Here is an 18326-nt window from a genome sequence, read left to right as displayed (position 1 = left end):
AGTGTAGACAAACAACACATAGAACAGACGAGTGTGAGGGAAGTGTAGACAAACAACACATAGAACAGACGATTGTGAGGAAGTGTAGAAAAACAACACATAGAACAGACGAGTGTGAGGAAGTGAAGACAAACAACACATAGAACAGACGAGTGTGAGGAAGTGTAGAAAACAACACATAGAACAGACGAGTGTGAGGAAGTGTAGAAAAACAACACATAGAACAGACGAGTGTGAGGAAGTGTAGACAAACAACACATAGAACAGACGAGTGTGAGGAAGTGTAGACAAACAACACATAGAACAGACGAGTGTGAGGAAGTGTAGACAAACAACACATAGAACAGACGAGTGTGAGGAAGTGTAGAAAAACAACACATAGAACAGACGAGTGTGAGGAAGTGTAGACAAACAACACATAGAACAGACGAGTGTGAGGAAGTGTAGAAAAACAACACATAGAACAGACGAGTGTGAGGAAGTGTAGAAAAACAACACATAGAACAGACGAGTGTGAGGAAGTGTAGAAAAACAACACATAGAACAGACGAGTGTGAGGAAGTGTAGACAAACAACACATAGAACAGACGAGTGTGAGGAAGTGTAGAAAAACAACAACAAGAACAGGACGAGTGTGAGGAAGTGTAGAAAAACAACACATAGACAGACGAGTGTGAGGAAGTGTAGAAAAACAAAACATAGAACAGACGAGTGTGAGGAAGTGTAGGAAAAACAACACATAGAACAGACGAGTGGAGGAAGTGTAGAAAAACAACACATAGAACAGACGAGTGTTGAGGAAGTGTAGAAAAACAACACATAGAACGACGAGTGTTGAGGAAGTGTAGAAAACCACACATAGAACAGACGAGTGTGAGGAAGTGTAGAAAAACAACACATAGAACAGACGAGTGTGAGGAAGTGTAGAAAAACAACACATAGAACAGACGAGTGTGAGGAAGTGTAGACAAACAACACATAGAACAGACGAGTGTGAGGAAGTGTAGACAAACAACACATAGAACAGACATGAACACAAACACAACCAATGGGAACACTAATACACACTCTGTGTGTGTGTGTGTGTGTGTGTGTGTGTGTGTGTGTGTGTGTGTGTGTGACACTAACACATAAACTGTGTCTGTTTAAATGTACGACCTCCAGCTGATAACGTATGAATACAGAAATAATCCTGTATTTACAGGGAATAAAGGGGTTTTTGTCGTTAACGGTGGAACCGTGTTCATATTTACATGGAACTCTCACTGTTCTTGATTCTGTCAAACCTGTGATGACATTCTGACTGTTCTGTTTGTTCTTGGTACTTGTTCTCGGTTCCACTGAACTGGTTTATTCTGTTTCAATCAGACTCAGCGTTTGGGTTCTTGTCTTACAGGGTCTGTGGACTAGAACCCGTAGAACCCAGACTGATGTTTCAGTTAAACCAGGTGTCGTGGTCCTTGGTCTGGGTTCATATTTGTCCTAAACGTACAGAACATTCAGTCTCCAAATATCCTCGTATGCAGATGATGTTCTATCATATAGAACCAAACCACACATGACTGAGTCAGAAAGGGTTCTTCTTAATGTGTTCCACTAAGTGGGCCGGTGGATGTGGACTAAAGCTGACCCTGCAGACCCATCAAAGGCCTGTGTTTGAACAGAAGAACATCTGAAGGTGGAGTCCTGCGAGGCGTTCAGGTGTTAATGTACAGACATGTGAGCAGTGACTCCAGAAGAGCAAATCCACCGGCTGTTCTCACCCGTTTCTCACCCAGGTTCTGCCTTATGGACGTTCTGATGATTCAACACCGTGGTGCGTTCACTGACCTGGACGAGGCCACGGTGCAGTCACAGCGTTGAAAAGGTTGAATAAACGGTTATAAAACAGCAGAAGCACCGGCGCCAAACGGAACATGTGACTGCATGTACGATTCAGCAACAGTGTGAAAAGACACGAACCACGGATGAAAAAAAGAACAGAGGATACAGAGACGAAAGACGGAGGGATGGACAGATGGATGGACAGACTGAGGAACGGACGGACGGACAGAGTATGGAAGAGAGTGGATGTTAATAGAATAAAGTACAATAATAATAATAATAATAATAATAATCATAATACTAACTGCTCCAGCTGTGGGTTCTATAAAGAGCATAACTGAAGTATTTGTACATAATATAAAGTGTATCCAGTTGTTTATTGTATTTATATGAGTTTATATTTTGGATTATGGTGTAGAATTATATCTATGACTATTATTTTTATATTGATGGATGTAAACATATATACATGTTGTATTTATACAGATTAATAGTGATATTGTTTATAAGTGGTTTATGTGGATATTTTTGTAGAAATGTTTGTTTTGTTTTACTGGTTTTGTGTTGTTGTTGTGGGTGTATTGTTCTTTTTCTACGTCTGAAATCGAACATTCCTTCATTCATGGACTCATCTGTCCACATGTGGGACATTTAAGTCCTACTGTCCTGAGTCTGGACTGGACCAGGACCACATACAACTGAGTCTGGACTGGACCAGGACCACATACAACTGAGTCTGGACTGGACCAGGACCACATACAACTGAGTCTGGACTGGACCAGGACCACAGACGACAAACCAGTCACACCAAATACTCAACCATGTGAGAAAATAAGCATGAAAAAGGGACTAAAAGGAAGCCAAACAAGGAAGAAGATGAGCAGAAATATTCACCAAAACAGCCAAAGTGATTAAAATAATGACGAAAAACCAATAATAAATAAACATGAACAAAATGAAAGAAGAAGTGATCAAACAGGCAACAAAACAACAAATATAATAAAATTAATAAGACTGAACAAAAATAAATAAGACAATCCACAAGGTCATACATAAAATAATAAATAAAAATAATAAAATAATAAAATTTTTATGATAACCATCAACTTTAATCTGAGCTTTAATGAACATCTATATTATTAGTGAATTAAATATAAGAAAACACAGGATTTACACTGAAAAATGTCAAATACAGAAAGTAATATCAGAATAAATGAACATAGACATGTTCAGTTTGTGGAGTCATGGGTTTGGTGGTTGCCACGGTAACCGTTCTAGGTTTAAAGAACATAATCTGAGGTGGAATCGTGTGTTTTGTTTGTGTGTTATTTTTCTGAAATGTGGCAGAAATCAGCTTTAGTTTCATGTTTTTACAGTATTTGAAGTCATTCAGGGTCATTTTCCTCTGATTCTTGGTTTAATTTTCTTTATTTTTATGTTGTTTTTTTTTTTTTTTTTTTTTTTTACAGTATTTGAAGTCGTTCAGGGTCATTTTCATCTGGTTCTTGGTTTAATTTTCTTTATTTTTATGTTTGTTTTTTTTTTTGTTTGTTTTTTTTTTTTACAGTATTTGAAGTCGTTCAGGGTCATTTTCATCTGGTTCTTGGTTTAATTTTCTTTATTTTTATGTTTTTTTTTGTTTTTTTGTTTTTTTACAGTATTTGAAGTCATTCAGGGTCATTTTCATCTGGTTCTTGGTTTAATTTTCTTTATTTTTATGTTTTGTTGTTGTTGTTGTTTTTTTTTTTTTTTTTTTTTTTACAGTATTTGAAGTCGTTCAGGGTCATTTTCATCTGGTTCTTGGTTTAATTTTCTTTATTTTTATGTTTTGTTGTTTTGTTGTTTTTTTGTTGTTGTTTTTTTACAGTATTTGAAGTCGTTCAGGGTCATTTTCATCTGGTTCTTGGGTTATTTTTCTTTATTTTTATGTTTTGTTGTTTTGTTGTTGTTTTTTTTTTTACAGTATTTGAAGTCGTTCAGGGTCATTTTCATCTGGTTCTTGGGTTATTTTTCTTTATTTTATGTTTTGTTGTTTTGTTGTTTTTTTTTTACAGTATTTGAAGTCGTTCAGGGTCATTTTCATCTGGTTCTTGGGTTATTTTTCTCTAAATTATCGTTTTTTTTTTATTGAAGTTTATCCTAATTATTGTCGTAAATAAACTTCTTTTTTTCCTCCTTTTTCCTGTTTGTAATGTGTCACTCACTCCTAAAAATGTTCTGTCGGTGTTTTTATCGTAAACTTTGCGTACGTCGCGTGGTTTCTGTGTACACTGGCGCGAACCCGTGTTGCGTTTACGGGTCTGTGTGCGGACCAAAACAGCACCGCGGCGCCAATGCTCTTACTTCCGCATTTCCATGCCTATTAAACGTGACCTGGCATTGCACACGTGACGCTGGTCCGACCAATAGGAATGCGCCATGAGGAGCATGTCGCCGTTCACGTTTCGAAGGGTTGATGCTGCATTTGAGTCTGTGGGAAAAAACGAAACTATGACGTCTAAGCTTTTAATCGACGTTCTAAACGTTTTTAAATGTAAAATAAAGAACAGATTAAGTAGAAATAAACTGAAAAAGTGAATAAAAACAAAATCTGATGAAAATTAAGTTAAAAATAGATTCCAACTTCTTTGGTTTATATTTGAGTTACCTCAAAAACAAAAAACAAACAAACAAAAAAAAACTATCATTCACCAATACATTTAAACTGTTCATTTTTTAAAAAATTATTACATTTTATTACGTTGTTTTATCACTTAGACTGGAAATCTGGATGAATTTTGACATAGTTTTAATGACTTTTACTGATCAGTATGTCACTTTTAGCTTCTAATGTCAAAGAGTCATTTAAATGAGTCTGTTCTAACTGAAAAACACATGGAATATTTTGGAAAAAAATGCAGATTTTATTATTCAACATATGTCTCAAAGTCCTGGAGTTAATTTAAGAAGAATCTTAATGTTATTTGTTTTGGAATTAATTTGTCTTTTATTTCACTGAATATATCAAGGGAAACAAATGCACTTTTAAACATGAATATAATGATACCTCTGAAGTATTTTTTTTTTCATTTTTATATTTGATAGTTTTAACTCCTTCTGTGTGAGATTTGGGTGACTATTATTTAACGTATAAAATCACCAGGTCATAAAAGCATTTATTTATTTATTTATTTATTTAAACTTTATCGAAAACATTGAGTATACAGTACAAGAATTGGAACAAACAACAAGATGTCAACAGGGGAAAAGTATTTGAATATATAAGTTTAAGAAAATAATGCATAGATTTAAGAATACAAAGCATACAAATAATAGTATAAAAAAGTAAACAAATAAATAAAAGTAACAAATCTGACAGATATAAATAAATAAATGTAACAGAGAGTTCAGACAATATTAGAGAATTGTTTATAAATAGCCAAGATTTTAGAGCTTTTTTTTTTTTTTTTTTTTTTTTTTTTTTTTTTTTTAATAGATGAATTCGAAAGATTTAATATAATTTTCAAATTCTAATAGAAAGATTTTCAATTTTGGGTGTGTTTTAGTATATTTGTTTTTATGTATATGAAATTTTTCAAGTAAGATGAACAAATTTACAATAAATTCTAAATTGTGAATATCATGTTTAAAATATGTAATTACATTTTGGGATGTTATAGTTATCTCATTATTACTTTTAGATATGATATATTTTTCAACTTTGGACCAGAAATTCGAAGACTGTTCACATAAAAAGAATACATGTAAAGTAGTTTCAGTGTAAGAATGACAAAAGTTACTTATTTCTTCTACATCAGAGAATCGAGACAAAATAACGTTGGAGGGAATATACGTTATGTAACATTATGAGATGTATAATTCTACTTGTGTTTGTAATACAGTATTTATGTGGTCATGTCCATGCTTTTGACCACTCAGTTTTCTCAGTTGAATTCCATAATGCTTCACCTCTGGGGGAAATTTTCCTCTTTATAAAAATCCTTTCTAGAGAACGAAAACAGAGCGGAAGTGACGTCACAGACAAACTCAGACTCACCTGATTTCATTGGTTTTTTATTTTTTATTTTTTGGCCCTTCTTTTAATAACATCCTGTGTTTTTCCGGGTTATTATTTATATATTTGACATTTTTTGTGAACTTCCGTCGTAAATATGTGGCCGGTGTGTGTTTCCGCTGGTTCCGTCGCTGCTCTTTCCTCGTCGGCTCGGTTCGGTTCTATTTTTAAAACCAGGTCAACACCACCGCTTCCACTCACTCGTCAGTTTTACGTCCGGGCCCTGAACGCAGCATCGGCCTGGCTTTAAGAAGGCGGGGCATGCGCAGTGGCTCCAACTGTTATGAAACACAGACGCGCAGCAGAAGCTCAATCCGGTTCAGAGCTCACACACCCGGACCGGACCCGGACCCGGACCCACCAGCGGATCCAGCGCCTCCCCGGCCCCGAAGACATGCGCGTGTCCGTGGGTCCGACATAGAGGACACCGGGGTCCGCTCCAGGTAAGAACCGGCCCCGGTGACCCACTAACGGCCGTTACATAAGCGGGTCCAGCTGACCCCGTTTCAGGCCCGGAGACTCCGCGTACCCTGGAACCCACCGGACCCGATCCGACCCGACCCGACCGTCGAACCCGTCTGGAACCGGACCGGACTCCGGTACGGGCTCGGGGCCGGTGCCGGTGCCGTGTACCGGGCGGGTCCACCGGGAGCGGGTTCGGCGCGCGCCCCGCGTTCCCCGGAGACACCGTGACCTAGTTTCCATTTGGAGTCACGGAGACCCGAACCCGGACCGGGACCAGAACCAGCATCAGTGATTCTTCAAAGTCCGTGTAGATCCGGTTGGTTCCGTGTGTTTGTTTTTGTGTTTGTTTATTGGATCCAAACCTGTCCATGCAGAACCAGAACCAGGACCAGAACCAGGACCAGAACCAGAACCAAGTGCCAGTTCAGCTCCATTATTCCACATAGAAGGTCCAAAACCAGCAGTTCTGAACTACTGCAGGAGGTGAAATAGTATTATTATTATTATTATTATTATTATTATGAACAGTTTGAACAGATTCATGGAGTGAAATGTGCAGATTATTATGAACTGATCAGTATTTTATTAAATAAAACCAATATTTAAACAGTTAAACAGTGGAAACAGTTAAAAACAACTGAAATATTCATGTTGAGTGAGACAATAATGAAGAAAAGGAGAAGAAACTATTATTATTATTATTATTATTATTATTATTATTATTATTATTATTATTATTATTATTAGAGTTACTGCTTTTATTAATTGTGTTATTGTTTTATTGATAGTGTTTTTATTTATTTATTTGGTTTCTTTGATAGGGACAGATCCAACAGACAGACTAACTGTAGCCCAGCAGTCCCATGCATGTGTCAGTGCTTATAGTAAAAGCTCGTTTGCAGCAGCGGTCCTTCGATGGGCTTTTATGAAAAGTTAAAATACAGAAAGGAATGGAGAGACAATGACCTTTTCCATACAAAACTGTGGGAGAGGAAAGAAAAGAACCAGGTTAAAGCAAAAGAACAGATCAACATGATACAGCAGTAAACAGGAGGACACTGCTGTTCTGACACGTCCACTTTTTTTGAATGAACCTCAGCTTTTATTTCAACGGAGAGTAGGTTCCACAGATGAGTGTTTGAGTTCTTGTTTTTATTGTTAATATTGTTTATTATTATTATTATTATTATTATTATTATTATTTGGTCTGTTTTCAGATTTTTCTCTTGTTTTGTGAATATTTATCCTTTAGTTTTAGTTCTAACCCTGAGCACTGACTGATGTGGACCGGTTCTGTTGTGGTTCTGACTGGACCGGTTCCTACTTTTGGTCCAGTGTTGGTTCCTTAGTTTCGTGGTCGGTTCTGTCAGATTCACCAGTAAAACCCATAGAGTTGGATCAGTGACAGTGGATTTTTGATTGTATTTATAATAAATAGTCATAAAATGAATAAAAATTTACATAAAAAATTACAATATAACAAATAACATTAAAAAAATAAGAAAAAATGGACTGAAATAAAACTAAAAAAAAAAGAGTAAAATAAGGCCGAACATGAACAAAAACCAAAGTAATGAATGAAATCAACAAAAGTTAACAGAAAAAATGAATGAAAATAATAAATAACAGGAACAAAATCAGCCACAAACTGAACAAAATGTAGTAAAACCATGATGGAGACATGGTTTATGTTTAATAATAAATCAAATAAAGTAAAAATGTACAAAATAATAAATAATACAAAAAATATGTGGGAAAAAATGAATTAATGTGGAGAAAAAATGAATCAAATAAACAACAAAAATGAACTAAAACATCAAAATGATCAATAAAATGAATTAAAAATGTTCAATAAATCAACAAACTAATAAGTAACAGGAACAAACTAAGACACAAACGAATGAATGAAACTGAGGAAAAAATAACAAAATGGGCAAAAAAACAAATAAAAACTGAAGAAGGTAAAGGGTTTGTTTTTCTCTTCAGTTCATGAGACGTTTGAAAACACACTTTTTCTTCTTTTTTCTGTTTCGATCAAAATAACCTTTGAACTGACTCTGAAATAAGAGTCAAATACTGAAGGGAATAAAAGGATAAAAGAGCTTAAATGAGTCCAATTAGAAACAGTTTAAAGACCCAGAACCCAGGGTCGTCCTCAGGTCGGTTCTGGTTCTGGATGAGGACCTGGTTTCAGACTCAGATGAAGTCGATTTAAAGTTAAACCAGTTTAAAAAAACAAACAAACACAACTTTAGTGCCTGGTTTACGACTTTATTAAATAAAAGAAACGACATAAAATAAGTAAAAATGGATGAAATCAGTCTGTAAATATTTGAAAGAACAGATGAAACGAACCCAGACTGAAACGAACCCAGACTGAAACGAACCCAGACTGAAACGAACCCAGACTGGGACCACAGGAGGTTTTTATGAATGAACTGAATTCAATTCTAAAAGGTTTAAAAACAAACAAAAACCACCCAGAGGATCCAGGAGGGGTTTGGTTCTGGATCTGGTCCAAGGTCTGCAGCAGGTATCAGATCAGTTCAGTATGGTCCTGGTTCCTGGTACTGGTACTGGTCCTGGTCCTGGTTCCTGGTCTGCTTCCTGGTTTCTGGTCCTGGTCCTGGTTCCTGGTCTATGTCCAGGTCCTGGTTCCTGGTCTGTTTCCTGGTTTCTGGTCCAGGTCCTGGTTCCTGGTTCATTTCCTGGTTCCTGGTCTGCTTCTTGCTTCCTGGTCCTGGTTCCTGGTACAGGTCCTGGTTCCTGGTCTGTTTCCTGGTTTCTGGTCCAGGTCCTGGTTCCTGGTTCATTTCCTGGTTCCTGGTCTGCTTCTTGCTTCCTGGTCCTGGTTCCTGGTACAGGTCCTGGTTCCTGGTCTGTTTCCTGGTTTCTGGTCCAGGTCCAGGTCCTGGTTCCTGGTTCATTTCCTGGTTCCTGGTCTGCTTCTTGCTTCCTGGTCCTGGTTCCTGGTACAGGTCCTGGTTCCTGGTCTGTTTCCTGGTTTCTGGTCCAGGTCCTGGTCCAGGTCCAGAGGGACATTTAATGGGTTTTTGACGCTAAACAAAACCATGAACAGTGAAGCTTTAATACTTTAGAGAAAAAACACACACTTTAGTTCATGAAACAATGTTTTGTGAAAAGTTTCCATAAACACAAAAGAAGTTCTAATATTTGGAGAAAAAAGAAATCAATAGTAACATTTGTAGGAAAAAAAAATCACAATTATATGAAAAAAATCAAAGTAAATGTAGAAAAATGTGCGAATTATCCAGTGAATAATCTGAGCGGATGTTTGTGTCACAGACCCCGCCCCCTTCATCCAGGGTCCGGTCCTTCTTCTCTGTGATTGGCTGATGACACTCTGATCTTCCTGTCTCCGTCCTTTCAGAATAAAATGGCTCCAAATTCCATCCACTGGTTCCGGAAGGGCCTCCGTCTCCATGACAACCCAGCCCTGCGGGAGGCGGTCCGGGGGGCGGGCACAGTGCGCTGTGTTTACTTCCTGGACCCGTGGTTCGCAGGATCCTCCAACGTCGGGGTCAACAGGTGGAGGTAAGACACCGCCTGTCAATCAAAACTGCAGCTGATGATGTAGCACTGACTCAAAATCCCCACCCCCTTTATGACCTTTCACAATAAAAGCCTGAAACATGTGCACAGACATGATGATGATGATGATAATAATGATAATGATAATAATAATAATGATAATAATAATAATAATAATAATAATAATAATAATAATAATAATAATGATAATAATAGTAATAATAATCATCTATATTATAAAAGCCAAGTGGCCTGTGTGTGTGTGCGTGTGTGTTTGTCATCCTTCTGTATTTTTACTCAGTGAACAGTCTAGTGTAAACAGTAACAGTTGATCAGACCAGTATTTTGTCACATATCACTCATTTTTAATCCAATATCCTTCTGATCCTGTTTCTATGTCCAGAACACTTTGGCGCTGACTGTTGGACAAATGTGGAACAACATGTACAAATACACAAGAGCAGAAAAACCACCACATCTAGAACCTACGAGTCAGCACACGAGTGATGATTATTATAATAAAATAAATAAATAAATAATGATGATAATGATAATAATAATAATAATAATAATAATAATAATAATAATAATAATAATAATAATAATAATAATAATAGGGCAACACGGTGGTGCAGTGGTTAGCACTGGTGCCTCACAGACAGAAGGTCCTGGGTTCGATTCCAACACCAGTCGACGGGGGGTGGGACCTTTGTGTGGAGTTTGCATGTTCTCCCCGTGTCTGTGTGGGTTCTCTCTGGTACTCTGGCTCCTCCCACCATCCAAACACATGCACTGATAGGTTAATTGGTTCATCTAAATCGCCCATAGGTGTGAATGTGAGAGTGACTGTTTGTCTGTATATGTTCAGTCTGTGATGAACTAGTCACATGTCCAGGGTGAACCCCACCTTCGCCCCTCTGTAGCTGGAATAGGCTCCAAGAGACCCCCGTGACCCTAGTGAGGATAAAGCGGGTTCAGAAAATGAATGAATAATAATGATGATGACAACGACGACGACGACGATGATAATAATCATCATCATCATCATCATCATCATCATCATCATCATCATGGCCCACTACAGACACATCATACCTGAAGGTCACAGAGTGTTGATGTGCTGTTGACTTTATGTTCACTTCCTGTTGATCTTCTGTTGATGTTCCATTGACTTCCTGTTGACTTCCTGTTGACATTCTGTTGACCTCTTGTTGACTTCCTGTTGATGTCCTGTTGACTTTATGTTCACTTCCTATTGACCTCCTGTTGATGTTCTGTTGACTTCCTGTTGATGTTCTGTTGACTTCCTGTTAATGTGCTGTTGACTTTATGTTCACTTCCTTTTGACCTCCTGTTGATGTTCTGTTGCCGTCATGTTGACTTCCTGTTGATGTCATGTTGACTTCCTGTTCATTTTCTGTTGATGTCCAGTTGATTTTCTGTTGACCTTCTGTTTACATTCTGTTGACGTTCCGTTGACTTCCTGTTGTTGTTCCGTTGACTTTACGTTCACTTCCTGTTGACCTCCTGTTGATGTTCCGTTGATGTCATGTTGACTTCCTGTTGCAGGCACTGAGGTTTTAAAATGACGTAGTGGGCGCTATGTTGCCATGTCCCCGCCCCTTAACCCGAGACCCACCTTGGCTTCATGTCACCATGGCGACAGCATCTTACCTTAGGATGAGACCTCATCAAGGTCTTAGAACCTTTGGGGTGAAAGTTCATCGCCTGGCCACCAGCAGGCGGCGCTGTGCGTGAGTTTGACCGTTGGGTCATAGTGTTCACGTTGGGGCGGGGCTGAAGTGTCGACTGTTTGACGTTTGATGGGGAGAGGTCAAAGTTCACCATCCTAAAAAAACAGAACTGTTGGTCTGCAACGTGTTGAGACATGACTGAATGAAACCTCAAAGACGAGTGTCACCAAAGTGTACGTCATCACCAAAAACTGACACAAAATTAAAAATGGCCGACTTCCTGCTGGAGTTTGAGTCTGATTTGTAGATGATGTGGTGCAGGTTTGGAACCGAACCCAGATCCGTGGACAGGAAGTCAATGTAGCGTCTTCAGTCTTTGTCTTCAGTCTTTGTCTTCGGTCTTTGTCTTCGGTCTTTGTGAAGCGGTCAAAGGTCAGGATGTGCAGGTGAGGCCGGAGCCGTCAGCCAATCAGAGCGCTGCTAACGCGGTGCTTCCTGTGTGCTGGTGGACTGAGCATGCCCAGTAGGCAGATGTAGGTCAGTGTGTCATTGCTGGACCGGTGTGCGTCCTGTTATGTGACGGTGACCTGGTTGTCAGGAGGGTTTTCCTCTTATCCAACGGCAGGATGCCACAGGTGGAACCCAGATAAGAACCAGAACGGGTCCGGTTTCAAAACAACATCTGTAGAAGAACCTGGAGCCCAGACCAGGGTCACATCTGAGCCAGCTGGACCCGGAACCACAAACCAACCTTTACTTGACTTGGTTCAGTTTCCGTGGCAACAGCAGCACTTGGACCCAGAGGATCCTGGTCCACGTTCTGGTTTAGGGTCAAAGGTCACTGTGTTTATATTTGGTTCATATACAAGTAAGAAAGGAAGTAAATTTTATTTATACAACACTTCACAGACAGTCACAAAGTGATTTACAGTGTAAAATACAAATAAAATACAAATAAAATACAATTAGAATACATTAAAACGTTGCTGAATCCCTGACGTGCGGTCAGTTTGTCGCAGCTCTGCTTGAACAGGAGTGTGTGTTCAGTGGTTCTTCGTGGACTGAAGGTGTGAAGGCGGTTCATTCCAAATATAAGTGAAGGAGGAGCAGAGGATCATGGGAGAACAGCGCTCTGTTTTCTGTCCTTGAGACGAGTGTGAGACCAAACCTGTGTGTGTGTGTGTGTGTGTGTGTGTGCATGTGTGTGTGTGTGCATGTGTGTGTGTTCACAAGAATGAGGTCACTAGGCTAAGGGATTGTGTTGTTGTGCGATTGGAGCTGAGTGTGTGTTCTGACAGATGTAGGGCAGAACAGTTATATAAGGACTGATGGATGACAACACACACACAGACATACACACACACACACACACAGAGACAGACACACACACACAGAGACAGACACACACACAGACATACACACGCACACACACACACACAGAGACAGACAGACACACACACACACACACACACAGACAGACAGACACACACACACACACACACAGACAGACATACACACACACACACACACACACACACACACAGAGAGACAGACATATACACACACACACACACAGAGACAGACACACACACACAGAGACAGACACACACACACAGAGACAGACACACACACAGACATACACACACACACAGAGAGACAGACACACACACAGACATACACACACACACACACACACACACACAGACAGACATACACACACACACACACACACACACACACACACACTCGTCCTCTGTTCATGTTATTCATTCAAACTCATTTGAACTTTAATCAAACGTGTGTCATTTACGACACAAACATGTTTCTGTTCAGTTTTTATTTTGTTCATTATTTATTTATTTTCTTTCATTTTATTCGTTCGTTCATGAACTGATGATGAACTTGTGGGACTTTTCCCAGTTTCCAGAAAACAAACCTCAGTTCATGGAGTTCATTTAAAGTGGAACCCAGAGCAGAAAACACAGACCCACAGTGGGCGTGGTCATGTGACAGTCATGTGACCGGTCTGCAGTTCTGGTTCTAGACCCGGGTCTGGGCTTGAGCGCTGACGGTCCAGGTCTGGAGCGGTCTGTGGTCAGACACGTGTCCGTCTGCCAGAGGATTGAGAACACGGCGAGCTTTAAGCGCTAACAGGCAGGTGGGCGGGGTCAGACAGGGACGAGCGCAACGTGGTCTGACCGGGATCCGGGTCAGACAGACCAGACTGAGGCTCAGTCTGGACCCTGCAGAACTGGGCCACCTCTGCACCCAACCTGTCTAGACCAGTCTGGACCTGTCTGGACAGGTCACATGTGGATCTGTGGAAGTAGAACCATCACCTTCTGGTAAACCTGGTCCAGTTCCATCCAGTCTGGTTCCAGTTCTATTAAACCTGGTCCAGACCGGTTCCAGTTCTATTAAACCTGGTCCAGACTGGTTCCAGTTCAGTCAAACCTGGTCCACTTCCATCCAGATCAGAAGAACGGTCTTTGTTCTATGTTCCGTTAGATGAACATGTTAGTTCTGGTCTGTGTTCCCTCAGGTTCACCTTCTGTTCTTCCTCCTTCAGGTTCCTCCTCCAGTGTCTGGAAGACCTGGACGCCAACCTGCGCAAGCTCAACTCTCGGCTCTTCGTCATCAGAGGTCAACCGGCCAACGTGTTCCCTCGGCTCTTTAAGGTTGAACCCACACTGACTCATGCTGTTCCCTGGGCTCAGTTATTACATTCATGGAACGTATGATTGCTTTTCCAACCCTAGTGATCATTCTAAGCTAATGGAGGAACCATCGTTATGAGAACATGACTCTTTGTACGACGTCATGTGACAGCACGCAGGCCTCTGATTGGACAGGGAATGTCAATGAAGTATTACAGCCTGTGGGTCAGGTTCAGGTGCAGGTTCAGGTGCAGGTGCAGGTTCAGGTGCAGATGCAGGTTCAGGTTCAGGTTCAGGTGCAGGTGCAGGTGCAGGTGCAGGTGCAGGTTCAGGTGCAGATGCAGGTTCAGGTGCAGGTGCAGGTTCAGGTGCAGATGCAGGTTCAGGTTCAGGTTCAGGTGCAGATGCAGGTTCAGGTGCAGGTGCAGGTTCAGGTGCAGATGCAGATGCAGGTTCAGGTGCAGGTTCAGGTGCAGATGCAGGTTCAGGTGCAGGTTCAGGTGCAGATGCAGGTTCAGGTGCAGGTGCAGATGAAGGTTCAGGTTCAGGTGCAGATGAAGGTTCAGGTTCAGGTGCAGATGCAGGTGCAGGTTCAGGTTCAGGTGCAGACGCAGGTTCAGGTGCAGGTGCAGGTTCAGGTTCAGATGCAGGTGCAGGTGCAGGTTCAGGTTCAGGTGCAGGTTCAGGTGCAGATGCAGATGCAGGTTCAGGTTCAGATGCAGGTTCAGGTGCAGGTTCAGGTGCAGATGCAGGTTCAGGTGCAGGTTCAGGTGCAGATGCAGGTTCAGGTGCAGGTTCAGGTTCAGGTTCAGGTTCAGGTGCAGATGCAGGTTCAGGTGCAGGTTCAGGTTCAGGTCTCATTTGAAAGCCTCAGCTGTCCTTTTTGCCAAATAAAATCCTGTCCCTGACGTGTCCTCATCTGGTAGATTCTAGTCAATAATTGAAGGTGACCTTTGAACCCAGCGCTGTGTCTCTGTCAGGAATGGAAGATCTCTCGGCTGACCTTCGAGTACGACTCGGAGCCTTTCGGGAAGGAGAGGGATGCCGCCATCAAGAAACTGGCCATGGAGGCCGGAGTGGAGGTCATCGTCAAGATATCGCACACCCTCTACGATCTGGACAAGTAAGACCGCAAACACAGACACCTGGGCCACACTGGTCCAGAACTGCATCAGAACACAGTATTATCAGGACCGGACCCTGGACCCCGGCCCTGCAGGTGTCCTCCAGTGGGTTTGGACCTGGGTGTCCAGGGTCGGTCCAGGTCCACACCCACATATGGACTCGATTTAAGTATTTAATGAACCTTCAGTCTCTGAGGAAGCAGGTGATGGATCTGAATTCCTCAGACGGTGTGGTTTTCAGGAACCTTTTCAACAACAGCTTTGTCCAAACAGTAGTGTCTGTGGACGTGTTCTCCAGTGGGTGGTTCTGTGGTGTTGGTTCTAGTGTCTTTAACCTGTCTAATGAGCGGTTCTTTACAAATACTGACATGAACCCTTCCTGATTCGGTCATGTGTGGTTTGGTTCTATATGATAGAACATCGTCTGCATACGAGGATATTTGGAGATTGAATGTTCTGTACGTTTAGGACAAATATGAACCCAGACCAAGGACCACGACGCCTGGTTTAACTGAAACATCAGTCTGGGTTCTACTGGTTCTAGTTAGGGATGCACCGATACCACTTTTTTCCAGACCGAGTATGAGTACTTCCATTTGAGTACTTGCCGATACTGAGTACTGATCCTAGTCCTTAATAATCCCATTCCAGTTGTTAGTTTCTTTTGTAAATGTGCTTTATTGTCGTTGTCATTAGTCTGACTGGAACAAAGTGCTGCTACTGACATTTAATGTGTTGGAATGAGCGTTTGTCAGTTAATCCACCAGGGGGCGCCGCTCTGAATGAACCATACTGGACAAATACCACGAAGAAGAGGAAAGTTTAATGAAGAAGAAAGTCAGTAATAACAAACCTGTAGACGACAGAGGAACACTACTGTGATACTAATGTTACAGCGTTTTCTCTGTAAGGTTTAAAAGTTTAGCTTCAGGAGGAAGAGAAAAGACAAATGAGTGACAGGTTTGGTTTGCACTTCCACTGATTTGATCAGCCTCATTTTTGGTTCCATCTCCACACTCTTCACACTCACACACGTTCTTCCTCGTCCTCGTACCTGCTGCACTGAACTGGGAACGTCACACGGACAGAAGTGGGATCGGTGCATTTGTATCGGATTACTTTTACGAGTATGAATAAGAGTACACACACTGAGTATCGGAGGTGATACCCGATACTGGTATCGGAATCGGAGCATCCCTAATTCTAGTCCAGACCCTGTAAAACAAGAACCCAGTCACCGAGTCCGATTGAAACAAAATAAACCAGTCCAGTGGAACCGAGAACAAGTACCAAGAACAAACAGAACAGTCAGAATGTCGTCACATGTTTGACAGAATCAAGGACAGTGAGAGTTACATAGAACCAAGAAATATGAGCACGGTTCCACCACCTCCAGTTGGATTTAGCACCAAACCGCACAAAAACGGCACATCCAAACCTGCTGTCCATGTGGTTCTGTTTGGTTCTCCATGGTTCTGTCTGGTTCTCTATGGTTCTGTCTGGTTTCCTCTGGTTCTCCATGGTTCTGTCTGGTTCTCTATGGTTCTGTCTGGTTTCCTCTGGTTCTCCATGGTTCTCCGTTCTTCCGTCTGTCCAGGATCATCGAGCTGAACGGCGGTCAGCCTCCTCTCACCTATAAGCGGTTCCAGACCCTCATCAGTCGTCTGGATCCTCCAGAGTTGCCCGTGGAGACGCTGTCCGACGCCCTGATGGGACGCTGCGTCACCCCCGTCTCCGAGGACCACGGGGACAAGTACGGGGTTCCGTCTCTGGAGGAACTGGGTGAGAAAACAAACACACCTGACCCTGAACCCTGACCCTGAAACCTGATCTTGACCCAATCAGCACTGAGCAGAGTTTAAACCTGTTGGACTCAGACGTGTGTTCCATCGTTTCCCTTAAAGACGCCATCGTTCGGTCTCTGATGGTTTCACTTCTTCATCTCCTGTTTTTTTGTTTTTTTATAAAATCATCATCATCTCTTGGATCCTGTAAAGTCCTCACATTTTGTGCTGAGTTTGTTTTTAGTTTGAACGACTTTATCATTTTATAAACATATTTTCTAGTGAATCGAAATTAATTCCACCGGTTGTCCCCAGCCCCCCCCCACCACACCACACACCCACACACACACACACACACAGACACACACACACACACAGACAAACCCAAATATGAACATTTCTGTCGACAACACATTCCAATAGAAAAGAAGAGCTGCAGGTAAACAAACAGGTGTGCAGATCAGCAGAATGATCCGAATCAGAATCAAGAGCAGAACATCCAGTAAATAAAAGTAATAAAAAGTACATTAAGAAACAAAAGAAAAAAAGAAAGAAACACACACGAAACAATTTAAATGAGAAGTTATGTCAGTGGCTCAAACTGAAAATCCTTTTTTTTCCCCTTTATTTATTGATTGATTGATTGATTGATTGATTGATTTTTTTTTTTTTAATTTTTAATATTTTATTTTAACTTTTTCCATTTTAATTTTGACAGGGCTTTACAGAATTTGTTGAATTGATAAAGAAATTCACCCTTTGGTGGGTGTGAATGGACCCTTTAGAGGCCAGTTTTGTGGTTTATGTTTGACACCACTGGTCTAAACCATCAGGACTGAGTCCACATGTACAGATCCTTCATCAGGGACTATGGGATGACCCCGTACTCAGAGCCTGGTCAGATGGTGGGTCATCTGACCATGGGAGGGGCCAGGTGACAGGTGGGAGGGGCCAGGTGACAGCTGGAGCCGGTGGGTTTGTGTCCATTCATGGTCTTAGTGTCTGGGTCCACCTGCAGCCTCCACCTGGTCCCGTTTAAGGGGATTAAAGCGGTCCAGGTCTATTTCAGGTCTGGGTCCACCTGCAGCCTCCACCTGGTCCCGTTTAAGGGGATTAAAGCGGTCCAGGTCTATTTCAGGTCTGGGTCCACCTGCAGCCTCCACCTGGTCCCG

At 41.4% G+C, this 18326-nt stretch overlaps 1 protein-coding gene across 1 annotated transcript in view; it reads left to right on the top strand.

The window, feature by feature from the left end:
• The first annotated feature begins 6150 nt into the window (after positions 1-6150).
• Positions 6151-18326, top strand: part of cry3a (cryptochrome circadian regulator 3a) — a 31053-nt gene continuing 18877 nt past the window's right edge. Inside the window, exons 1-5 of the mRNA XM_030138453.1 lie at positions 6151-6321; positions 9735-9898; positions 14159-14267; positions 15227-15369; positions 16968-17152. Coding sequence (XP_029994313.1) covers positions 9741-9898; positions 14159-14267; positions 15227-15369; positions 16968-17152 — 595 coding nt within the window. The 5' untranslated portion in view covers positions 6151-6321; positions 9735-9740. The remainder of the gene's footprint in view (positions 6322-9734; positions 9899-14158; positions 14268-15226; positions 15370-16967; positions 17153-18326) is intronic.

The sequence above is a fragment of the Sphaeramia orbicularis genome, chromosome 7 (genome assembly GCF_902148855.1).
Source record: "Sphaeramia orbicularis chromosome 7, fSphaOr1.1, whole genome shotgun sequence".
NCBI classification, from domain to species: Eukaryota; Metazoa; Chordata; class Actinopteri; order Kurtiformes; family Apogonidae; genus Sphaeramia; species Sphaeramia orbicularis.
This window is presented reverse-complemented; position numbering and strand designations above follow the sequence as displayed.